Source organism: Cricetulus griseus (assembly GCF_003668045.3).
Source record: "Cricetulus griseus strain 17A/GY chromosome 1 unlocalized genomic scaffold, alternate assembly CriGri-PICRH-1.0 chr1_0, whole genome shotgun sequence".
Taxonomy (NCBI): domain Eukaryota; kingdom Metazoa; phylum Chordata; class Mammalia; order Rodentia; family Cricetidae; genus Cricetulus; species Cricetulus griseus.
In genome coordinates this window covers 52,845,079-52,868,810 of record NW_023276806.1, presented here as the reverse complement: position 1 = coordinate 52,868,810, position 23,732 = coordinate 52,845,079, and the positions used below count along the sequence as shown (strand labels likewise).

The 23,732-nt window shown below is 37.2% G+C and overlaps 1 protein-coding gene across 3 annotated transcripts in view; it reads right to left on the bottom strand.

The window, feature by feature from the left end:
* Magi3 (membrane associated guanylate kinase, WW and PDZ domain containing 3) overlaps nucleotides 1-23,732 on the bottom strand; it is a 203,992-nt gene that overhangs the window by 65,646 nt on the left and 114,614 nt on the right. For all 3 annotated transcript variants that reach the window (XM_027393847.2, XM_027393848.2, XM_027393846.2), the window contains exons 3-6: nucleotides 21,402-21,521; nucleotides 17,718-17,927; nucleotides 13,867-14,044; nucleotides 10,200-10,279 (exon numbers count right to left, since the gene is read on the bottom strand). In XM_027393847.2, the coding sequence (XP_027249648.1) occupies nucleotides 10,200-10,279; nucleotides 13,867-14,044; nucleotides 17,718-17,927; nucleotides 21,402-21,521 (588 nt within the window). The remainder of the gene's footprint in view (nucleotides 1-10,199; nucleotides 10,280-13,866; nucleotides 14,045-17,717; nucleotides 17,928-21,401; nucleotides 21,522-23,732) is intronic.

Here is a 23,732-nt window from a genome sequence, read left to right as displayed (position 1 = left end):
TATCAAGTTAGACAATCAGGTTATTGGTAATTTTAAGAAAAGCAGTTCTAGGTTGGGCATGGTGCCACATGGCATTAATAGAAGCATCAGGAGGTAGACATAAGTAGATCTTTATTAGCTTGTAACTAGCCTGGTCTACACAGAGAGTTAGTTAGTTCCAGGCCAGCCAAGGCTACACAGTGAGGCCCTGCCTAAAAAAAAAAAAAAAAAAAAAAAAAAAAGAAGAAGAAGAAGAAGAGCCAGGTAGTGTGGCATGTCTTTAATTCCAGCACTTGGGAGACAGAGGCAGGTGCATCTCTGAGTTTGATGAAACAAGTTCCAGAATGCCTAGGCCTACACACAGAGAAACGCTGTCTTGGAGGGGGTGAGGGGGTGGGGAGGATGGGGACAGAGGGACACACACATGATGATGGGATGAGATAACCTTTAAAAAAAAAAACTTGTGAAAAAAATAGTTTAAGAACGTATAAAGGATGTAGGGTCAAGGCCAAGAGAAAAACCTTTAGGGAACGGGAAATGAATGCATTTTCCCTAAGCAATTGACTCAAAAAAGTAAAACTATTTTTAAAAAGTAAAAATATTTTTGGCATATTAAGTAGCTGGATGGTTCTAATGCCCATGAATCATGAATTTATCCTTTCCCTTTTCTCTCTTTCAAAATGAGATCTTTCTTATTTAAATGTATGAATTACAACTGCTTTTTCATAGTGGAGGTCTATTCAGCTGGTAATTTTCTATTATCGTTCTCTAAGCTCCAAAATGAATTCAACATTCAATATATTTATAAGATGCCTTTGGTAAAAATTCAATCTTAATTGTTCTTTCATCTTACAAGAAATGGGTGGGATGAGAGTAGAATAGAATCCTAATGTTGTATTTTGAAGATAATTACTTAAGCCAAAACACTAATTATTTTATTTGAATGGAAGATAAATATGTTCATCAGTTAAATCATCAGATAGTGTGGAGACCTAGCTGGGTTCAAATTTCAGAAGGATGAGAAAGTAAGTATAAGTTTAGAATTGGTGAAGTTTTCCTAGAAGATCTTAAATGATTAGTGGATGGCAAACAATATCTTATACTATATAGTCCTACATTCAAAATATTATTTTCTTTCCAACATCTACTCTACATAAAGCATGATGAAGAATACCAAAGAGAGTCAGATATAGTTTATAGTGAAAACAGTCAACTGCAAAGCTATTCTTTCCTGTGAAAGGAGACAAAGTGCAAAGAGAAAGTGGTAAAAGTTGCTGAAAATGGGACCTCCTGAAACTGAGAAGCTTCTGTAAAACAAAGGTCTCAGCAAGACAAAACACCAGCCCACAGAATGGGAAAAGATATTCACCAACCCCACATCTGACAGAGGGATGATCACCAAAATATACAATGAACTCAAGAAACTAGCCACCAAAATACCAAACAATGCAATTAAAAAGTGGGGTGCAGAACTAAATAGAGAATTCTCAACAGAGGAATAAAAAATGGCTGAAAGACACTTGAGAAAGTGCTCAACATCCTAAGCCATCAGGGAAATGCAACTCAAAACCACTCTGAGATACCATCTTACTCCTGTCAGAATGGCTAAAATTAATAACACCAATGACAATCTATGCTGGAGAGGATGTGGAAAAAAGGAACTCTCCTCCATTGCTGGTGGGAGTGCAAACTTGTACAACCACTTTAGAAATCGGTATGGTGATTTCTCAGGAAAATGGGAATCTGTCTACCTCAAGATCCAGCAATTCCTCTCGGGCATATACCCAAAGTATGCACACTCATACAATAAGACATATGTTCAACTATGTTCATAGCAGCATTATTTGTAATAGCCAGAACCCAGAAGCAACCTAGATGCCCCTCAACTGAAGAATGGATAGAGAAAATGTGGTACATTTACACAAAGTGGAAAAAAGCAATGGGATCTTGAAATTCACAGGCAAATGGATGGAACTAGAAGAAACCACCCTGAGTGAGGTAACCCAATCACAAAAAGATAAACATGGTATGTACTCACTCATTTTTGATTTTTAGACATAGAGCAAAGGATCACTAGTCTACAATCCGCACTACCAGAGGAGCTAGGAAACAAGGAGGACCCCAAGAGAAGATTGCATAGTCCCTCGATGAAGGGGATGGGGACAGGAACCCCTGACCAAAGTGGGAGCCCGGGGGTAGGGAGAGGAAGGAGAGCCTGTAACCTGTTGCTGTTCAAAGCAGAAACAGACACCCACAGCTAAGCACTGAACCACACTACTGGAATTCAGTTGTGGAGAGGGAGGACGAATGAGCAAAGGGGCCAAGATAGGGCTGGAGAGACCTGCAGAAACAGTGGACCTGACCTTCTGATAGCATGGAGAACCTTGTCATAAATCTGGGGAAACAGCATTGGACCAAACCAAGCCCTCTGAATGTGGGTGCCAGCTAAAAGGCCAAGAAAGTCTATGGGACCTCTAACAGTGGAGCCAGTCTTTATCCCTAGAGCACAAATGGACTTTGGGAGCGCATTCCCTATGGAGGGATACTATTGCAGCTCAGAATCAGCAAGGGGGGCCTAGGCCCTCCCCCAAATGATTTGACAGACTTTGAAGGTCCCTGCTGGGTGGCCTCACTATCCCTGGGGAGGAGTTGGAGGGTGAGTTGGGGGAAGCTGGGGGGAAACATGAAGGATAGGAGGGTGAGGGAATGGGGGGAATGGATATGTAAATATGAGTAGTAATTAAAGAATAAAAAATCAAAACAAACAAACAAACAAAAAAAGAGGCTCAGGGTTCCACTCAGGGTCCTCCCCGCCAAATTATGTACAGGCAATATTAGGACATATATCTAATTGTAACCCTTCTACTGAAGGTGTTTAAATATTCTTAGAATAAATGCAGAAGAACCATTTGATAAACTGTCCTTGTTTCTTTGTGTGTGTGTGTGTATCTATGTGTGAACACATACTACAATGCACATGATAGAAAATAACTTCCAGCGGTTGGCTCTCTTCTTTTACCAAGTGGGTTGGGGAAATGAAAGAGGTAGTCAGGTTTGGTGGCAAGCCATCTTTACCAGCTGAGCCATTTGGGTGACCCATATTGTCTACTTTTCAGAATGAAAGAGGATACTATAAATAATTATATTTTGACAAAAGAAATAGTCTGACTTTCTCAAATTCCATAGAGAAGAGCAAGAAAAACATTTCCAGTTTCTTTGAGCGCCTCAGTTCCTTCCACAAAGAAAAAAGTATTTTACCTGAGTAGTGAGCTTTACAGAACATACTCAATATGCTTGAGACTCTACAACTTCAGATGCTATCTGCCTCCTGAGGAACATTCTAGTCTGTCCTCTATCATGCCTGCCTCTAGGGAAAAGAGTACAGGTGCTTAATACTGCTTCCTACAAAGGTAAAATAGAGAGCATCCATATAGATGCAGGGCTGCACACTCACTTGTTAGCCCACATCTGACTTCAAGTCTGTAGCTTGAAACTTAGTTTTATTGTGACTCTAAACTAGTGAATGAAGACAACTATCACCTTCCACAGAACATTACAGAATTAAAAAAAAATACTATCTACAAGGGTCATCAAATTCATCTGCAAGGTATCACAGCTTCTCTTCCTTCCCTGCCTCCTCTAGCCTGGAAACATTTCCCCCTCTGTGGTGGTTGAATGTATTGGTTCCATAATCTCATAGGGAGTGACACTATTAGAAGGCATGGCTTTGTTGGAGTGGTATGGCCTTGTTGGAGGAAGGTTGTCACTGTGGGGGCAGGCATTGAGGTTTCCTATGCTCAGGATACCACCCAGTGTGCCAGTCAACTTCCTGTTGCCTGCAAGATGTAGCACTCTCAGCCCCAGAACCACATCTGCCTGCATGCCACCATGCTCCCGGTCGTGATGATAATGAAGCAAACCTCTGAACTGTAAATGAGCCACCCCAATTAAATATTTTGTTTATAAGAATTGTCATGGCCATGGGGTTCTCTTCACAGCAATGAAAACCTTAACTAAGACAGAAGTTGGTACCAGGGACTGGGGTACTGCTGTGACAGGCCTGACCATTTGTTTGTTTGGAGGAATATGGACTTTGGTACTTTGGGTACGAAAAGTAGTGGAATGCTTCAAGCACTGCTTAATGGGCCATATTAATAGGAGCATGGAAGACAGTGGTGCTGAGTATGAGTTGATGAACTGTTGGGGGCTACCTCAAGAGGTTTCGGAGGACAAGAATTCTTCAGAGGAGAAGAATTTTAGTACATTGCCTAGAGATCTTTCTTGTGCTAATTTTGGTGAAGAAAGTGGCTGCCTTTTGCCCTTTCTTCAACACACAACAGAGTCTATATTAGTCTGTTTTGAGACTTCTTCAGCATTCAGTTTGAAGATTTGTAGGGACAGGATGGCCCCTTTGGTCTAAGGATTCAGTAGAGGTAACAACTGCTCTGGCTGCTCTGCTTCTCTGATCTTTCAGCATTTACCCCTATATCTGACTCAGGGTTTTTATTATTAAGATCAATTAGAATTTGTGCTACAGAGAACAATGAAGGGAATATAGGAAGAGAGAGCTAAAATAAAGAGCCATTTAATGGGTAATATAGTAGTAGCTTCCTAAAATATATACATACCTGAAGATGATCTAAATGAAATCACCAAATAATGGAGAGACAGAGCCTCAATTGGCCATCTCTAGTTATCAAATGAAGCTTCCAGTACAAAGATTGAATTACATCTAAATTAAGTTATTGGCCAAAGGGACCACATAGGAACCCACAAATAACCTACGTTTTGCTCTCCACAAACTGATGCCAAGGCCCCATTGCTTAAAACAATACCTATACAACTCATTGAACATGTGGATGTTGAACTGGTATCTACATAGAGCCTTCACATCATGTGTTAGCATTTTTGATACAGGAAGGCACTCTGCATGCTACCAAAGGAGGAATGTAAACCTCAACAGAGTCACACAATCCTTTGTTCTACAATGGTGTATAGTCTTCAAGATTTGCTAGTGTAATGATAGCACAAAGTTTATGGGAGTAACCAACCAATATCTGATTTGACTAAAGGCTCACTCCCCAAGATAAAACCCATACCTGACATTGTTTGGGGGACCAAAACCCTGAGACTAGATAGCCCAGGCATCTATGGTAAAAACAAATACTACTGTTCTTAAAAACAAACAAGTAACAATAAAATGACTCCTAATGACATTCTGCTGTACTCAAAGTGTCTTGCTCAGTGCCTTCCTCAGCCATCCTCAGAGAAGCTTCTCTTTGCAGCAGATGGCAACACATACAGAGACCCAGAACCAGACATTATGCAAAGAATGAGAAACCTTGGAACACTCAGCCCTAAATGGGATATCTCCATCAAATCCCTCCTCTCAAGGCTCAGGGAACCCTGTGGAAGGGGAGACAGAAGAGTATAAAAGCCAGAGGGGATAGAGAACACCAAGAAAACAAGGCACTCTAAATCAACATAACTGACACACATATGAACTCATACAGATTGAAGAAGCACAGGCCCTGCACAAGTCTACACCAGATTGGGTCCTAGAGATGAAAGGAGTAGTGGACACATGGCCCATTCCAAACTCAGTAATAATCTCCAATTGATAACCAGTTGCAAATAAAAGATTATTTTCTTTCAAGGGAATGTCACTAGAGAAACAAACTATTCTCAAAGGTAGGCTGCATGCCCAGCAGTAGGTGGCCAAAGAGAATGAATTCAACATCATCTTTGGAGGATCCTTGTCTTATAATGTGTGAGGGCTTTCTCTATTTATTTATTTATTTATTTTCTCTTATTATTTTTATTCTATTTAAATGTTTTTTCTTCTTTATCTTACAGGTCCTTTGCATATATATTATGACTTCCAGTTCAGTGTTTTTATGGGATTCTCAGGTGTATCAGCAAGTGGTTCTGTTTCTTATGTCTTCCCTTGGGTTCCTTTCCTTCTGTTTGTTTTGTTCAATTCTGATGTTAGTTTTACTTATTTTATTATATTACAGTTTATTATGTTTTAATTCATTTTGTTATTGTTCTTTAGAAGCTCATTTTTTTTTCCCTAATGAGAAACAGAAAGGGGGATGGATCTGGATGTGTAGTGATACATTATTTATGATTTATTAAAGTTTGCCTGAGGATTCAGAAAGAAAAGCCAGTCTTAAGCTATAGAGATCAGGCAGTGGTGATACACATCTTTAATCCCAGCAGTCATAGAGCTAGACAGTGGCAGTATACACCTTTAATCCTAGGACTCAAAATTAGAAGGTAGATGGAACTCTGTTAGCTCAAGGTCACAATGACTGCACCAAATTGATCCAGTCTCGAAAAGGTGATCTCAGCACTTGGGATCCCACGCCTTTAATCCCAGCACTAGGGAGGTGGAGACAGGAGGATATGGCTGGGTGGAGAAGGGAATAGATTTGTGGAGACAGGTTTGCCATTTCAGCTGGGTAGAGATAAGGTCTACTGGCTTGGCTGCTTTGCTTCTCTGACCTTTAGCTTGAAGTTTGAACCTCAGTATCAGTCTCTGGGCCTTTTATTTTTCATGTTATATGGATGGGAGGGATGTGGGGAAGAACTGGTAGGAATAAAGGGAGGGGAAACTGTAATCAGGATATATTATGTGAGAAAAAAATTCAATCTTCAATAAAAGGGAAAAACTACAAGAAACACAAATATACTAAGACTCAAAAGCAAAATTCATATCAGAAACTATAATATGTAAGCAAAATACCAGTATGACAAAAAAAAGTGCCCAAACAAGTAATATATGACAAAATGTCTACACAAATACCATTGACTTTGCTTTGTATTGGCCATCTACTGCTGGGCATATGGCCTACCCTTAATATGCCACATTAGACTCCACTAGACAAAACTAATTTTTCCTTTGAAAGCAGATGTCAACTGGAGGTGTATTATAATGACTTTTTTTAGTAACTTACTCATTTTTATAGTCACTAACTCAATCCACATATTTCTATCACCCTTAGGAAATTCACAAATAATCTCTATTCTTACCTTCTTCTGAAGGCAACCCCTAATCTTTTCTACTTCCTTAGATTTTGTTAATCTCTTATATAGAGAATAGTGCAATCTGGTCTTTTGTGTCTTATCTTTTTTGACTTTGGACACTGTAATTGCAGTCACATATACATTATTTTTATTGCTGAGTATTAGTCCACTGTAGGGTTATATTACATTTTACATATTCATTGTGTAACTAGCTGTTTCTACTTTGGGTGTATTTAGTAACAGTGCTTACTATAAATACTTGCCTATAAGTCTTTGTACACACACACACACACACATGCACACTTTTCATTCCTCTTGGGTAGATACACAGGAATGGAATTGCTAAACCATATGGTGGGCAAATTAATATTTAACTTTTAAGAAACTGATAAGGGCTGGAGAGATGGCTCATCTGTTAAAGGCTAGGCTCACAACCAAAAATGTTAAGAAACTGACAAAATGGTTTTTCAAATTGGCTGTACCAGTTTACATTCTGTACATCAATATGGAAAAGCTACTGTTTCTCTAATTGCTATTATTTTTGTTCCTGTAGTCATTCCAGTGCATTAAAATAGTAAACCACTCTAATAAATGACTTTCAGCAACTTTTTCATGTATATTTTGGCTTCTTATGTACCTTCTTTGATAAAATGTTTATTAAAATATGATGTCAATTTTTTGTTTGTTTTTCAAGACAGAGTTTCTCTGTATTGCTTTGGAGGTTGTCCTAGAACTCACTCTGTAGACCAGGCTGGCCTCGAACTCACAGAGATTCACCTGCCTCTGCCTCCCAAGTGATGGGATTAAAGACATGCGCCACCAATGCCCGGCATGATGTCCATTTTTAATTGGGTTGTTTGACTTCTCATTTAGTTATAAATCAATTCTTTATAGGGGATAGAGCAGTGCCTTGGCTGTTGAGAGCACTTGCTGCTCTTGCAAAGGACCCCGGTTCAGTTCCCAGCATCCACATGGTGATTCACAACCTTCTATAGCTTTAGTTCCAGGAATATCTTCTGCCCTCTTCTGGCCTCTGTAGGCAATAAATGAAGGTGATATGCAAGCAAAACACCCATACACATAAATTTTTTAAAAAATCCTCAAATAGTTCTGAGTGAGGTAACCCAGTCACAAAAAGACAAAAATGGTATGTACTCACTCATATATGGATTTTTAGATCTAGAGCAATGAATTAGCACCAATATCCATAATACCAGAGAAGCTAGGAAACAAGGAGGACCCTAAGAAAGACACAGATGGTCCCCCAGAGAAGAGGAAAGGGACAAGATCTCCTAAGCTAATTGGGAGCATGGTGGGAGGGGAGAGGGAGTTAGAAGAAAGAGAAGGGGAGAATAGGAGGGGAGAGGAAGACACGAGGGAGCAGGAAGATTGTGTCAGGGGAAGAATAGAGGAGAGCAAGAAAGAGATACCATAATAGGAGGGAACCATTATAGGTTTAAAGAGAATTCTGGCACCAGGGAAAGGTCAAAGATACAAGATTGACCCCAACTAAAAATCTAAGCAATAGTGGAGAGGCTATCTTAAAAGCCCTTCTCCAATAATGAGATTGATGACTACCTTATATGCCATCCTAGAGTCTTCATCCAGTAACTAATGGAAGCAGAAGCAGACACCCACAGCTAAACACTAAGCTGTGATGAGCAAAGGGGTCAAGCAAGACCAGGCTGGAAAAATCCACAGAAACAGCTGACCTGAACAAGGGGTTGCTCATGGACCCCAGACTGATAGCTGGGAAACCAGCATAGGACTGTTCCAGGCCCCCTGAATGAGGCGGTCAGTTTGGATGTCTGGAAAAATCTATGGGGCCACTGGTAGTGGATCAGTATTTACCCCTAGTACACAAATGAACTTTGGTAGCCCTCTCCACATAGAGGGATATATATTCTCTCAGCCTAGACTGAGACACTGGGGAGGGTCTAGGTCCTGCTCCAAATGAGATTACAGACTTTGAGGATCCCCCATGGAAGGCATCCCCTCCCTGGGGTGCAGAAAGGGGTTGGGACAGTGGGTCAGTGGGGGGCAGGGGAGGAGGGGAGGGAGAGGTAACTGAGATTGACATGTAAAAGAAGCTTGTTTCTAATAAGAAAAAAAAAGATCCTTACCACAATTTCTCTGTTAAGACACTGTAAAATCTGGAACTTGGTCTGTTAATTTCCTTATCTCCCTTAACTAGGGTTCCACAAGTGCTCTACCACTGACCTGTAACACTAGCCCCTTTAAATATATTTTCAAATTTTTAGACAGGGTCTCACTAAGTTGCCCAGGTTGGTTTTTAAACTGGCAATTCTTCCAGCTTCAAAAGTAGCTAGAATTATAGGACTGTGATAACCAGACTTGGCTTGACTTACTAAATTTTTTAGTGATGTCTTTTAAAAAGTTTAAAATTAAATACAAAACATCAATTTTTCTTCTAGTCTTATTTTTTATAGTCTGTATTGAAACTATCAATCCCCACTTTATGAATACATTCTTCTGTGTTTTCTTCTAAAAGTTTTATGGTTTAGCTTTATAATTAGGTTTTGGATTTATCTGAAATTAATTTTTGTGTAGGAAATGAGGTATAGGTGAGGCTCGCTTATCCAGCATGCTCTTTCTGTTTTATTTATATATTTTGTAGCACTAGCAATAGAAACCAGGGCCTTATGCAAAGATTGTCAACTTGTTCCAGCACCAGTTGTTGAAGATGCTTTCTTCTCAGTGAATTGATTCTTGGCAAATTAATTGCAAATCAAGTGACTACATGTGTATCAAACTATTTCTATTCTGTATCAAACTACCCTCTATTTTGTTAAACTGATCTATTTGTGCTTATGTAAATCCTACACTGTCTGGATTACTATAGCTTTAGGGTAAGTGTTCAAATCTGGTGGCCTATGCTCTGCATGAAGCTGTACCTAACTTATTGAATATAATTTTAAAAGTTTGACATTAGGACATGCATTTAAAAAGCAACAGAGACATTTTTCTCTTTTCAGAGGAGGAAAAATTCTTATAAAATTATATATAATAACATAATTACAATCATCAGCTAATTATGATTACAATCCTATGCTTGTATGCTTATGAATATTAGTATTTGCTTGGCGTTTTGGAAAACTCATTATCTAAGCAAGAAGAGTAAGGAAGGATTAAAAGTATAAGCCTCGCATGAAAGACTTCTGAATCTCTACCTCCATCTTCACAGTCTTCAGGGGCTTTGGCTTTCTTGCAGAGACGAGGATCCAACCAAGTGGTTGTCTTCGTATTATGACTGTGGAATAAAGATCTCAATTAGAAACAGTAAAATAAAGAGGGAGAAAAGTAATGCAAAAGGAAAGACTTAAAGTAACTAAAAAGCATAAGACATTAGAACATTTATCTCCTACAGGCTCCATTTGTATAACACAGACTCAACAATCCTATTCTCAATTTATTGATTAGAATTTGCCATAAAGGAAAGGTAATGCTAGAGGCACAAATTTGAAATGTGGAATTTAAAGAAGGGATCAAATGCCAAGTACAGAATGGTAAACTTATTTAAGCAGTCAAAACCATTTCAAAGGGTGGGTACATAGCCACATAACTGTATTATTAGCCAGAAAAGATAAACTAAAAATCACATTTGCTTTCTGCAGGAATTTCTTTTATTAAAAAGCACTGCAACATTTTGTTTTGTTTTTGAGTATCTGTGATTTGTATGAATAGTCTGGGGGCTGAAAACAAAGAAGCAAACAGAGCTTCTGTCTTCATAGAGGCTCTTTAAAATAAGATAAATTTTACAAGTTTCAAAGTGCCTGCTTTATAACATGTAAGTGAAAAATAATGGCTCTGGTTAAACATAGTCCTATAAAACTATATTTTCTTTAACATGGATCACCTGAAACAAACATACAAAAAATGTAGAATAAAACAGAAAGATTGCTCCTTTCTATGAAGTAGGCCAAAAATATGTTTAATTTCATTATAGGCCACAGTTAGTCAGCTTCAGGCCAAGTCATCAGCCAAGGCAATAATGCTAAAACTATTAAACTGCAAAGAAAACAATCAGTTCAAAGTCCCTGAAGTAGGGCTAGGGAAATAGCACAGTCAGTGCTTGCTTTGCCAACATGAGGACCCAAATTCAAACTTCAGAACTCGTGTAAAAATGCTGGGTGTGGTGGCACATACTTGTAACCCTAGAAATGGGGAGGAGAGACAGACCGGTTGGGGGGCTCACAAAGTTCTCTTTCCTTGTCCACTTTTAGAAAAGAATTGTTACAAAGCAGAAGCCATCTCCTGTGCCCTTTCTAATTCTTCCCCAGCCCTTGCAGAGCTCTACAATTACTTTCAGATATGATGCTAGTTGGCAGACCATAGCAAAGATACTTTTTCAAGTGTAGACTAAATACATGAGTAGGAAAGCGTAAGAGTATTTTAGAATGTCTGTGTCATACATACATCCTTAGATGGAGAATATCCCTAAATTAAAACCAGTGATCAAATTTAGTAAAATGAAAGAGATCACAATTCACAGAAACCGAGGAGAACATAAATAGTTAGAAAAAAAAAAAAAAAGCTATAGAAATATCTTCCTAAGCCAAACTCAAAATTCCTACTTGAGAAAGGCCTGACTTTGAATATACCAATGCAAATGTTATTGCTAAACTAGAAAACACAGGTAATCTGCTAAGATTTCACCCAATATTCCCAAGGGTGTAAAGCAGTACTCATAAGGGACATTCCTAAAATGTAAATACAGCTAAGCCTTCTGGGCCTACAATAGTCTTTTTCCACAGTTACACATCTTAACACAAGCAGTTAACACAGATCTGCCACCTTAGCTACAGGAACAAAATTGTAGTTACCCTATCAGTAAATATTCACCTGTATTTTGGATTCACAAACTTTTTATTCAATATATGGTTGGAAAGTTTTCTCCTAACTAATATTTACACAAATGTATAAATGGGAATGTACTATATGTGGTAAAAAAGACCATGTCCTCAAAGTCTGTCTTCAAAGCAGTAGACTCTGACCTGGTAAAACAAAATGCTCATTCATGATATTGAAGAAGATTGAAGTCCCTACCTACCCTTTAAATAATGATAATGGGTTTGGGACGGAGGGATGTAGGAAGGGAGGGGAAAAGGGAGGGGGAGACACAGAGAGACAGAGAAACAAAGAGAGAGAAATTCTTCGGGTGTAGTATACAGACCTCAGTATTTTAACTGTTATTAAATTATTAAATCCTATAATTTCACTACATTAATATTCTACTCTTGAACAAATTGCTTTGAAGATTAGACTTACATGTGCATAGGAATATAAAAATTCTTCATAATGAACTTTGAATAAATTATTTGCATAACATTCTCTGGAGCAAACAATATTCAATTTTAGGCTGATCTAATTATGTGGTATTCAGTACCTCTATGAATATTATTATGAATATTGTATTAATATTATATTAATTCTTTTTCCATTAAAAGTTTCCTATTTGAGCCGGGCGTTGGTGGCGCATGCCTTTAATCCCAGAACTCAGGAGGCAGAGGCAGGTGGATCTCTGTGAGTTCAAGACTAGCTTGGTCTACAAGAGCTAGTTCCAGGACAGCCTCCAAAGTCACAGAGAAACCCCACCTGGAAAAACAAAACAAAACAAAAAAAACAAAAAAACAAAAAGGTTTTCTATTTGTACTTCTATTATACCAGTGACTTTAAAGATCAGTGATATTTCCTATTGTATTGCTTAGATATATTAGCTCAATAAACCAACTCCAAACTTTAGGACTGAAAACACACAGTTCGGGTAATGGTATGATTCTTCCCATGATGATCATTTTGTTTATTGGTTGGCTTGAGACAGGGTTTCACTATGCAGCTCGGGTCAGCCTGGAACTTGCTATGTGAACCAAGATTGGCCTTTGAGTCACAGAAATCCTTCAGTCTCTGCCTCCCAAGTACTGGGATTAGAGTTGTACACCGTCTCACCTAGCTCATTAAATTGGGCAATCTAGCCAAACATTCTTTATTCCTTTGATTTTCCATCACCTATTCTCAAACCTTCTGTGCTATAAAACCAGAGGCTAAGGATGGGGACACAGCTCAGTTGGTAAAGTAAGGACATGAGTTCGATCTCCAGAAGCTGCATAGAAAAGCTGGGTATACTGGGGTGTGTAGGGAGACACCCTAGCCCGGCTAGCTCAGTCGGTAGAGCATAAGACACTTAATCTCAGGGTCGTGGGTTCGTGCCTCACGTTGGGCGCCACCTGAAGATGATGATTAAAGTCTCTTTATTCAAGAAAACACCAGGGCAAAACGCAGGCCAGAGTGAGGTTACAGGAACCCAGCAAGCGCGGTCAGAACAAAAGGGCCAGGGTCCCCACGTGCAGCCCCTTAAGAAGCTCCCTTATGTCACCCCGGCTTTCCTTCACCACGCCCTTATGGGCGAGTCCCGGGTCCACCTGGAACCTGTCCCAGGACTATTGGGCGGGGCTAGGGTGTCTCCCTACAGGGATGCACTTGTCCTCTCAGCACTGGGACAGTGGTCGACCAGAATAGCCTAAAAGGTGATATCCAGGCCAATGAGAGACCCTGTCTCAAAACCTGAGGAACCTGAGGTTGACCTCTGGCCTAGACACACACACACTACAGAGACCAAATATACTATATTACTTAATATAAGTTGAAGAGGAAGAGGGGAGAGAGTGATGTCATTCAGGGAAATAACTAGATTAAGAAGCAACTTAAATGGCAAGTATTTTTAAATAAAAACAAGCAAAAGTTTTATGATATTGAAATGAGTAATCAAACTAAGCTTTAAAAAACTAGTTTATCCTCATAGTTAAAAGCATGCTGGAAGAAATACAGATATTTGCTTACTCAATGAAATAGATCATTCCTGTGTCAGTGTAGGCCATTTCCCAGTTTTTGGGCAGTGGTTCCAAATTCTCATCTCTCATCATATAATTTCTAAAGTCCATGGAGCTATTTGTTTGGTTATAACTTGGAACAGTCTTCATCCAGCAGTCAGATGACTCAGAATGCATCTCTCTGGTTTCTGTAGTTGTTGGAAACAGAACATCATAAAGGGTAAAGTTAATTTTTTTTTAACAAAGTGCCAAGTACATATATCAATACATATATAACACTGCAATTATATATTATAAATTCTCTTGTCTATTATATATATATTCCTTTATTAATTTTGAAATAAGTAAACATATACTCAGGTTTTTTTTTTTTTCATTTTCTGATTAAAATAAACTCTATTCCTCTGATGCTTGTCTGGGAAAACAACAAAAAAACACCACCAGAATTAATTCAGTAAGAATCTTAACAGCAGCACACCATACTTACAGACCTTTTATATTTTAAGTGCTTAACATATATTCACTCGTAGTCTTCATAGCAACTCTATTATTATTATTATTATTATTATTATTATTATTATTATTATTATCTTTTTACAGATTGAGGAAACCAAGCCACAAAGAAGTTAAGTTAGTCAGGTCACACAGCCATTAAACAACATAGCATAGTCAGGATTTCAATCTAAGCAGACCATACTTTGGACAGCTATACTAAGCAGATTCATACACTTTCTTATTTTATTTTTTTTGGCTTTTTGAGACAGGGTTTCTTTATGTAGCTTTGGCACCTATCCTGGCACTCGCTCTGGAGACCAGGCTGGCCTCAAACTCACAGAGATCCGCCTGCCTCTGCCTCCCGAGTGCTGGGATTAAAGGCGTGCACCACCAATGCCCGGCTTAGATTCATACACTTTTAACACAGATATTTAAATAATACTTTACTTTTAAAAGTTAAATATAACATTAGTAATATTAAAATCCTTTTGGAGTCCCAAAGTCTATGATGTAGGTAAACTAAAACTTAGTTATTGTCTAGGAAGTCTACAAGTAATGCATGTAAAACACATACCTAGAACTTACAAATGTTACATTATTTTCATACTTCTTATAAGCAATATCTCTAATCTAGATAATCTAATCTAGATAATCTAAGGAAAAGCCTCTGATATCTCATGAGGGAGCAGAAAAGTTGAGTCAGGTGAAGAACAGAAGAAAGGGTATGTGATAGGTAGGGCTTTAGTTGGGGTGGTGGTAGGGGAGGGAGAAGGGAACTGGGATTGTCATGTAAATCAATCTTGTTTCTAATTCAAATAAAAATGATAAAAAAGAAAAGCTTCTGATATCATGAGGTATCATCCCATACATTACTTCAGCTCTAGTCATCCCTTGAATAAATCTGGCCACCAATTTATTAATCTTGCTACTTACAGATTAACAGCAACAACTAAAATGCAACAGTTATAGCAACAATATCCTGTTCTAGAAGTTGTACAAATGTATTCTCTCTTGCTCTTCCAAAATACCTTACTACATCTAGTAGTATTTTAAAGACCACTTTTGGTTGTGGAAAATAGAAACTATCGAAAAATGAAGCTATAGATTATGGAGGACTACTGAACTTTTTTTTTTCTTGTCCTGTATATTATTGGCCTTATTTCATGGCGAAAACAGAAGCAAGTACAATCACATGAAAACTATATAAACTCCCATCATTCAATAGACACACAGCCCATTTACCTATCACCACTTATTACTACTGAAGAATGTCTGTGTTCCTTCTCTAAGGCTAACCCTCCAACTATAAACAATACCTGACTCTTTTCTGCCTTCAGCCACTCTCCGTCCTATACCACCAATCTTCCCAAACTATTAGACCATACATACATGCATAAAAACATGTCATTTCTACATTCTTTAAAAATAGACATTTTTCTTTTCCCTATGGCGAGGCCCTTGATTTTTCCACTCTTTATGCCAAACACCTTCACACAATTTAGATTTGCTGCCCCTACTTCCACTCTTCCATTTCTCTATGGACCTCTCCCTGCCAAAGCTTTTGAACTTTCTTTAGTAAAACTATACTTACCAAGGTCATCAATGACCTACACAAATCCAGTGAACAATTCTCAGTCCATGTTTTATTTGAATCATAAATAGCATCTGATACAATTGGTTACTTTCTTCCTTCTATACGATTCTTGATTGCTGTTTCTACTCATGCTCATTCCTTCCTACTGCCTATTTTCAATACAGAAGCCAGGATGAGCCCATTAAAGCCTGTTGCCTATTCCTCTTCTTCTCAAAACACCAATTATGGCTACATCTCAAAATAAAAATAAAAATCCTTTCAATGCCTTCCACTATTATATTCTATTACCTTATATCACTCTGCTCCAACCTCATACAATCATTGGCCTCACCATGGCCAAACACACTGGCTTCTTTACTGTTGTCTAACTATTCCCAGCATACTGCCCTTGAATTTGAATTTACAGTTGTCTCTGTTAGGAATGCTCTTCTCTTGGATACTTGGAGTTTATTCATTTATTTCAAGTCTTCTCTGTCACTTTATCTAAAACTGCAAATTGACTACCTCTATTTTCTTTCTACCTCCTTGAATGCCTTGTTTGGCTTCATCAGACACAGTATATATGTTATTTACCCAGTTATGACTCTCTCATCAGAAAGTAAAGTCCATTAACAGGAGCTTTGGTCTGTTTTGTTCACTAATTTACTCCTGGTATTTAGAACAAATGGCTACCAATTAGTAGCCCAGCAGATGTTCAATAACTATTTGCTGAATGAGCATATGGATAAAATTCCTGGTATATTTTCCTTGCAGAATATGAAATGATCTATAGTACTCTTTCAATGCAATTTAGTGATTAAACCTTTTAAAACACAACTTCAGTCTTGACAACTAAATGTACTGGCAAACTCATTAAACATAAGTATTGAGAAATTAGAACAATACACAGAACTCACCATCTGGAGAGGGAAATAAACAATGATCATATAAGTAAAAAACTATATACAAAGAAAATTTTAATAGGTGATAAAAGGAAAAATGAACATGCTTCAGGATCATATAGAGATGGGTTGAAAATCTAGGGCCATGATCAGCATTTATTTCCTTCTCACACAGTGAATACAGAATTGAAAAAAATCCAGAAAATATTCCAGCCTTCATGAAGTTTACACACTAGTGTTTCAAACAGAATGACTACAATGACTAACACTAACATAAGTCCTTTGAAAGCTTCTGGCTTCCTAGCTCTGCTCTCAGTTAAATGTAAGAATCTCCTGGGCAATACAAAATTATTCAGGGACATTCAGGGCAGATTCTTTACCCCTTACTTTTTATTTTCATTCAGTAAGAAATATGGAAGGTAAACAAAAGATACAAAAAATATGAATCTTATTTGTAAATTATCTTTGAGTGGCTCCAGAATTTAAATTTCAAATATTGCTACTGAACTTTAAAGATAATTTCTTCTGGCAAACCTCCAAAGTCTATGTGCTTTGCGTTGAAAGATGTTATTATAAAACCAATATTATTTTAATTCTGAAAAATAGGAATTATGCCAGTAAGATTCTCATATCCCATCATCACAAGTATTCCAGACAACAAGGTAATGATATATCATTAATAATATCTTACTATTAATTTGTCAAAGTTAGGAAAACTCAGATTATCTTATAAGATGATCCATAGAAATATACATTGTTCTACACACAGCTTTCACAGGAAATTAGAATCCTATCACCTGCTGTATATATATTTCAAGAAAATTTTTACTATTTCAGTTAAAGGTTAAAGCCAGTCTAAACAAATCAGAAGTTATTAATCTGTTTACAAACCTGTGTTTCCACTGCCATTAACAGCTTCTTTGTCCTCATCTTCTTCTTCTTCAGGGAGAGAGCTGTCCATCCTTTCCATCTTGCTGACAGATGTAGTTCGTTTTCTTTGGGATTCTGTGTCAAACTCATTGTCAAAGAGGACCTGATCAACCGGATCTGGCTGGAAAGGACTAGGCTCTGCTGGAGGCTTGGGAGTGCCATAGAAATTTCCTGTGGTGTACAAAATGACAGCAGCTGAAAGTGTGAATGCTGACTGAGTTGCATGAATATGGCTTAGGTTATATCTCTGCTGTTTCTTACACTGAAGTTGTGTAAGTGTCTACCATTTACTGAAAGGAGGCCACAGCACTCCCTGAGAAAGGAAGCAAGAGAAATGGGAGTATGGGCTAATTATATATAACTTGTCAAATGCTAGCTAACTTATTTGTATTAGTTAACCATGAAGTTGATGATATCAATTATTTATTCTTATTGGACTTGTTTTTTATGGATTCTGAATTAGGACCAAATTTGGAAATATAAAAACACTCACTGTCTTATGCAAGAATGAAAGGTACAATAGATAAAGGATAAAATTAACTCAAATAATTTTATCCTAATGTATAAAATGAATTATTTTACTAGAGTGAGGATATATACCTAGGCTAAGAATTATTTCATACATAAATATAAGCGGTTTGTGATCAAGTTCTATAGTAGTGTATACTCACAAAATCAAGAGATAGTTTAGTGTTTTACTAAGGATCCATGATTTTTACAGTACCAGTAATTGGTCCAGACAAGAATGAAAACAAATGAAATAACTTTCAGTTTGTCATGCAATTTCCATTGGGCAAGCAGGCAAAATGGGAAAACGTTCAGCAAGTTTAGCTATCTTCACTGTTATTTTACCCATTCCTTTTGACTATACATCAATCATTATGTTAATGTTATAAAAAGATAAATAATGATTAAAAAGTTCAAGGAGACCCAGCACCCTCTTTTAATCTCCATAGGCACCAGGCATAAACGTGATACGAATACGTACACATTCAGGCAAAACACTCACCGATTATTTTTAATCTAAAAAGTTTCATTTAATTAAAAAAAGAAAATCCTTTCCATTTATAGAGTTAATTAAATACTTCAAACATGATATTATAGATAATAGTTATCCAGATCAGATTAGAGTCACCTACATCATACACACATTTACTTATATGAATATAGGTATATTTAGATACCCTCCAGGTATTAGATTTATCCTTTTAAATCAGTATTTAGCAGAATCCCCCCAACTCTCTCTCACTTTGAGACAGGGTTTCACTATGTAGCCCCAGCTAGCCTAGAACTTGCTATGTAAACCAGGTTGACCTCTAACTTTCAGAGATCCATCCCTCTGTGTCTGCTTCTCAAGTACTGGGACTAAGATTAAAAGGTGTACACCATCATGCTGGGATTTCTTCCTTTTTGAGAATGGGATCTTATCCATGGCTGGCCTTGATTATCCTGATTATCCTGATTATCCTGCCTCTAGCTCCCAAGTGCTGGGATTATAGGCATTCTCTGCTATGCTTGACTATAGTTACTTATTTTTCCGCCTCCTTGAAACAGGATCTATTTCTAGACCAAAATGTTTGTGAAATTATCAAACAAGAACCCTTGTATACTGCTGTGAAGGACGGAGACAGACAACTACTCAAAAGTACTTCATCAGAATGAGTAAACATACTCTACAAGGCAAAAAAAATTGGTCTAGCATCAGGAGACTAAGAAATAAAATACAATATTCAAATGATGGCACACTATGAGGAATCAAATCAATGCAATGAATTCATATAAATATAGGATAATAAATGGAGAAATCTAAAAACTACAGTAATATGTAAAAACAAGAATGGAATGAGACAACACAGATACTTAAATAATAAATGTGCACATAAGATAAAATACACATTTTCTAAGAGCATATATAAAAATATGCATATTAAACAAATAAGAAAGGTTAAATGTAAGAGGTAAGCTATTTTAATAAACTTGTCCATTCCTCTGACATGTCTTCACTGGCAAAAATGATATTCCTATCATTTTTCTTTAAATTTCTTGTTTTGTTTCTTTCATAGCACCTCAGTTTACATTTAATTTAGTTTTGACTACCTTTCCTACTAAGATAAAGAATTTAAGGCAGTAATATTCTGATTTTGTTTATCACAGTATGCTTGGGGCTCTTACAAGACTTGGACATAGTACATATTGACAAGTGGTTGCTGAATAAATGAAACATGATCAAATCAATTTTAAAATGAATGAATTACTCATGGGAATTAAACCCAGAAAATGTAGGTAGATCAAAGTTTATAGGCAGGAAGGAAATGACTCAGAGTTCTGTGTAAGAAAGAGATTATGACCAGAATGATCAAAGCTAAACTTGAGGAAGCCCAGCATTGTAGCAGGATGGAATGAACAGAGGCAAGAAACTGGGGGTGGAGAGATCAACTGCAGTAGTGTAATTAACTCATCTAAATCACCTATAATGAGGCAGTGAAAAAGAAGAGCATTAGGAAAATGGCTATCAGGAAGAAATGACTAGATGTGGTAGCAAGTGAAATATGTTTTCTGGACAAAAATGTGCATACATATGTAGATTCATACATAAGAATGAGATGCATTCAAGATTATTTATTGAACATCATCTCTAGACACTAAAGACACTATCAATAAGAAAGGCATTATTATTACTACACAGAATTTGGGAAAGAGGCAATCATGAAAGCAGAACAAGCCAATGTTGAAAAAGTATAAGGTGATATGGGAGTCAATAAGCTTGCCAAGTACAAAGTGTGTTAGATAAGAAAAAATAAATACATGTGTAGAGGAAACAGATATGAAAATTAATTATTGGCCCTATCCTCCAATCTGTACTTTCTTTTTTTTTTTTGTAAGATTTTAAAGTTCAAAAAGTTTTTCAAAGTATACAAACTTTATATTCTATCCATGAACAGAAAACCATCAACAAGTACACGTTGGATTTAGATGATGACAGATGAATTGCTATGAAATATGTAAACTTGCCAGTTTGGTTAATTTCTTGTTTACTGTTCACAGTGAACTTTTTTTTTGTTTTGTTTTGTTTTTTGTTTTTGTTTTTCGAGACAGGGTTTCTCTGTGGCTTTGGAGGCTGTCCTGGAACTAGCTCTTGTAGACCAGGCTGATCTCAAACTCACAGAGTTCCACCTGCCTCTGCCTCCCAAGTGCTGGAATTAAAGGCATGCACCACCAACGCCCAGCTCACAGTGAACTTTTTAATGTAATGTATGCTTCTGGTTATTGTCTAATACCACCTAATTGGTAAATTAGCAATGTTCTAATCAAAAGAACAATTTTCTATTAACTTAAGATTTTTATTTTATGTATAAAGTTGTTTTGCCTCAGGTATATCTCCATGTGTGCAGTGCTCACAGAGGCCCAAACAGGGCATTGGATCCCCTGCAACTGGAGTTTCAGACAGTTGCTATCTGTCATGTTGGTACTGCAAATCAGCAGCAAACCTTCTGGAGGAGTAGCCAGTGCTCTTAACCATTGATCCATTTCTATAGTTCTCCCAAATAACTTTTTAAAAGAATCAAATTTACTGATGAAATTCCCTCTGAAATGATTTTAGTCATCTGGATAGTTTGGAGGTAGTTTCAATATTTGGAGACATACCATCATACGTTCCACTTTCTAACAACGCTCCGCTTTCTTCCAGTGCTTTGAACTGTTCAACAGAAATGAAATTATAGTCCACCCCTGGAACTTCCCCATCCCTGGGAGCCCTTGTAGTGCCTAAGGAGAAAAGAAAAATACAATTGTAAAGTACTTTTTAAAATACAAATTATTCAGAGTACTATAAAGTTCAGTCTCAGAAGACTACACAGAAGACACAACTTATTTAATACATTTTATCTGATGAAGGTCAGAAAATTTTAGGCAACTTAGTATCAAAGTAGCACAATAAATATAGGAGGAAAGTTAAAATATTATTTTAATAAAATAATCATGAAATCCAAACCTATAAAAACCCTAAAGTTTAGTGCTATAAAGAATTTCCTGGCACACAATTTTTTTTATTTATTTTTGGGTTTTCCAGGTAGGGTTTCTCTGAGGCTTTGGAGGCAATCCTAGAACTAGCTCTTGTAGACCAGGCTGGTCACAGAAGTCAGAGAGATCTGCCTGCCTCTGCCTCCTAAATGCTGTGATTAAAGGCATGTGTCACCACCACCTGGCCCAATTTTTTTAAAAAATTTATTTTTAAACTTTTTTAATTGTGCGTGCGAGAGAGAGAGAGAGAGAGAGAGAGAGAGAGAGAGAGAGAGAGAGAGAGAGAGAGAGAGAGAGAGTGCAGGTGCCCACAGAATCCAAAGGAAATGATTGGATGCTCTAGAGCTGGAGCTGGAGTTGCAGGTGGTTTTGAGCTGCCTAATGTGGGTGTTAGGAATCAAACATGGGTATTCTGCTCTTAACTGCTCCGGCAGTTAAATGGTGCTCCAGCACCATTTAAAATTCCAGTATTGTTACTTAACAACAAGAAGGAAAGATAAATTCACCAGGAACAGACTTCATCACCCCTTACAACTTTATCAAGGCATAAATGACAAAGATTGTATATATTTTTGGCATATACATTTTGAGGTAGGTAAAGATGGTGTTTCACCATACATCTCTGGTTGGTTATGTAGACCAGGCTAGCCTCAAACTTACCTCTTTTTATAATATCTAAAGTGTGAAAAAGATCCACAAAGATGATGATGATGATGATGATGATGATGATAAAAATAATAGACTGAAAAAATAATGGCTATGGAAAACATTCTATACAGTGATTGCACTGAATTGTCTTCATCATTTAAAACCTGTCTTCCTAAAAGAATATAGCAATTTTGTTTTAGATCCTAGAGGATACAATAGTTATACAATATAGCTTCTTCTTTTAATATAATATTTATTCTTAACATCAAAATTTTTGCTTCTCATATAATAAATTATATTGTAAGATTCTTTCATCAGCCAGATGGTGGTAGTGAGTGCCTTTAATCCTAGCACTCAGTTGACAGAGGCAGGTGGATCTCTGTGAATTCAAGGCCAGCCTGGTTTACCGAGTGATTTCCAGGGCAGCCAGAGCTGTTACACAGAGAAACCCTGTCTCAAAAAATCAACAGCTTTTTGCTTTATATTACATAGAAAGTTGCTAGGAAGTTGAAAAGTTAAAATTTAAAACTTTGAATTAGCTACAAAATATGGGGAATCCATGGCTACAATAACTGTACTTCTTTCCACTAAGAGGTGGAGTTTCTCCCTTTGGTTTAAATATTTTTTTAATTTACTTTTACTGATTTAATGAACATACTATGAAAGTTTAGGAGTCTATATTTCCATGCAAGGAACATCAGGCTAGACCCACCCTCCTGGGATGTTCCCATTACCATGCAAGGAACATCAGGCTAGACCCTTGAATAATTAGAACTCCAGCCAACAAACAGTAAGAGGCCCCCAGACATAAAGGCAGAGCCATCCCAGCCTCTCCAGTCCCAGCTAACACAGAGATGATGCCAGCTAAACCCAGGCAACACATGATGTCATGGCAAATAATACATGCTGGCCATTTTAAGCCACAATTTTTAAAGCACTTTGTTATGTAATAAAGGCTAACAAGATATGAAAATGAATTTTGCTACAAAATATAATGGCTATATAAAATCCAATTCATAAGCAAACCGTATTGTAAATAATACCATAAAACAGCACCAACCCAAGAGGCAGGAAGAACTACCTTTTATTCTGGAATTATTAATTATTAATGGTATGATTTAGAACAAGCATTTAACCTCTCTGGGATTCATTATCTCTCTGCTAAGTGGTGCTGGACAAAATGGTGCTCATGGTATTTTCTACAAATAGGCATAACTTTAGTGCTAATTCTCATCCCAAATTACTATGAACTCTGACTTCCTCCCATACATATTAGAAAAATCTATCCTTTTCCTCATCCCCTTTTGC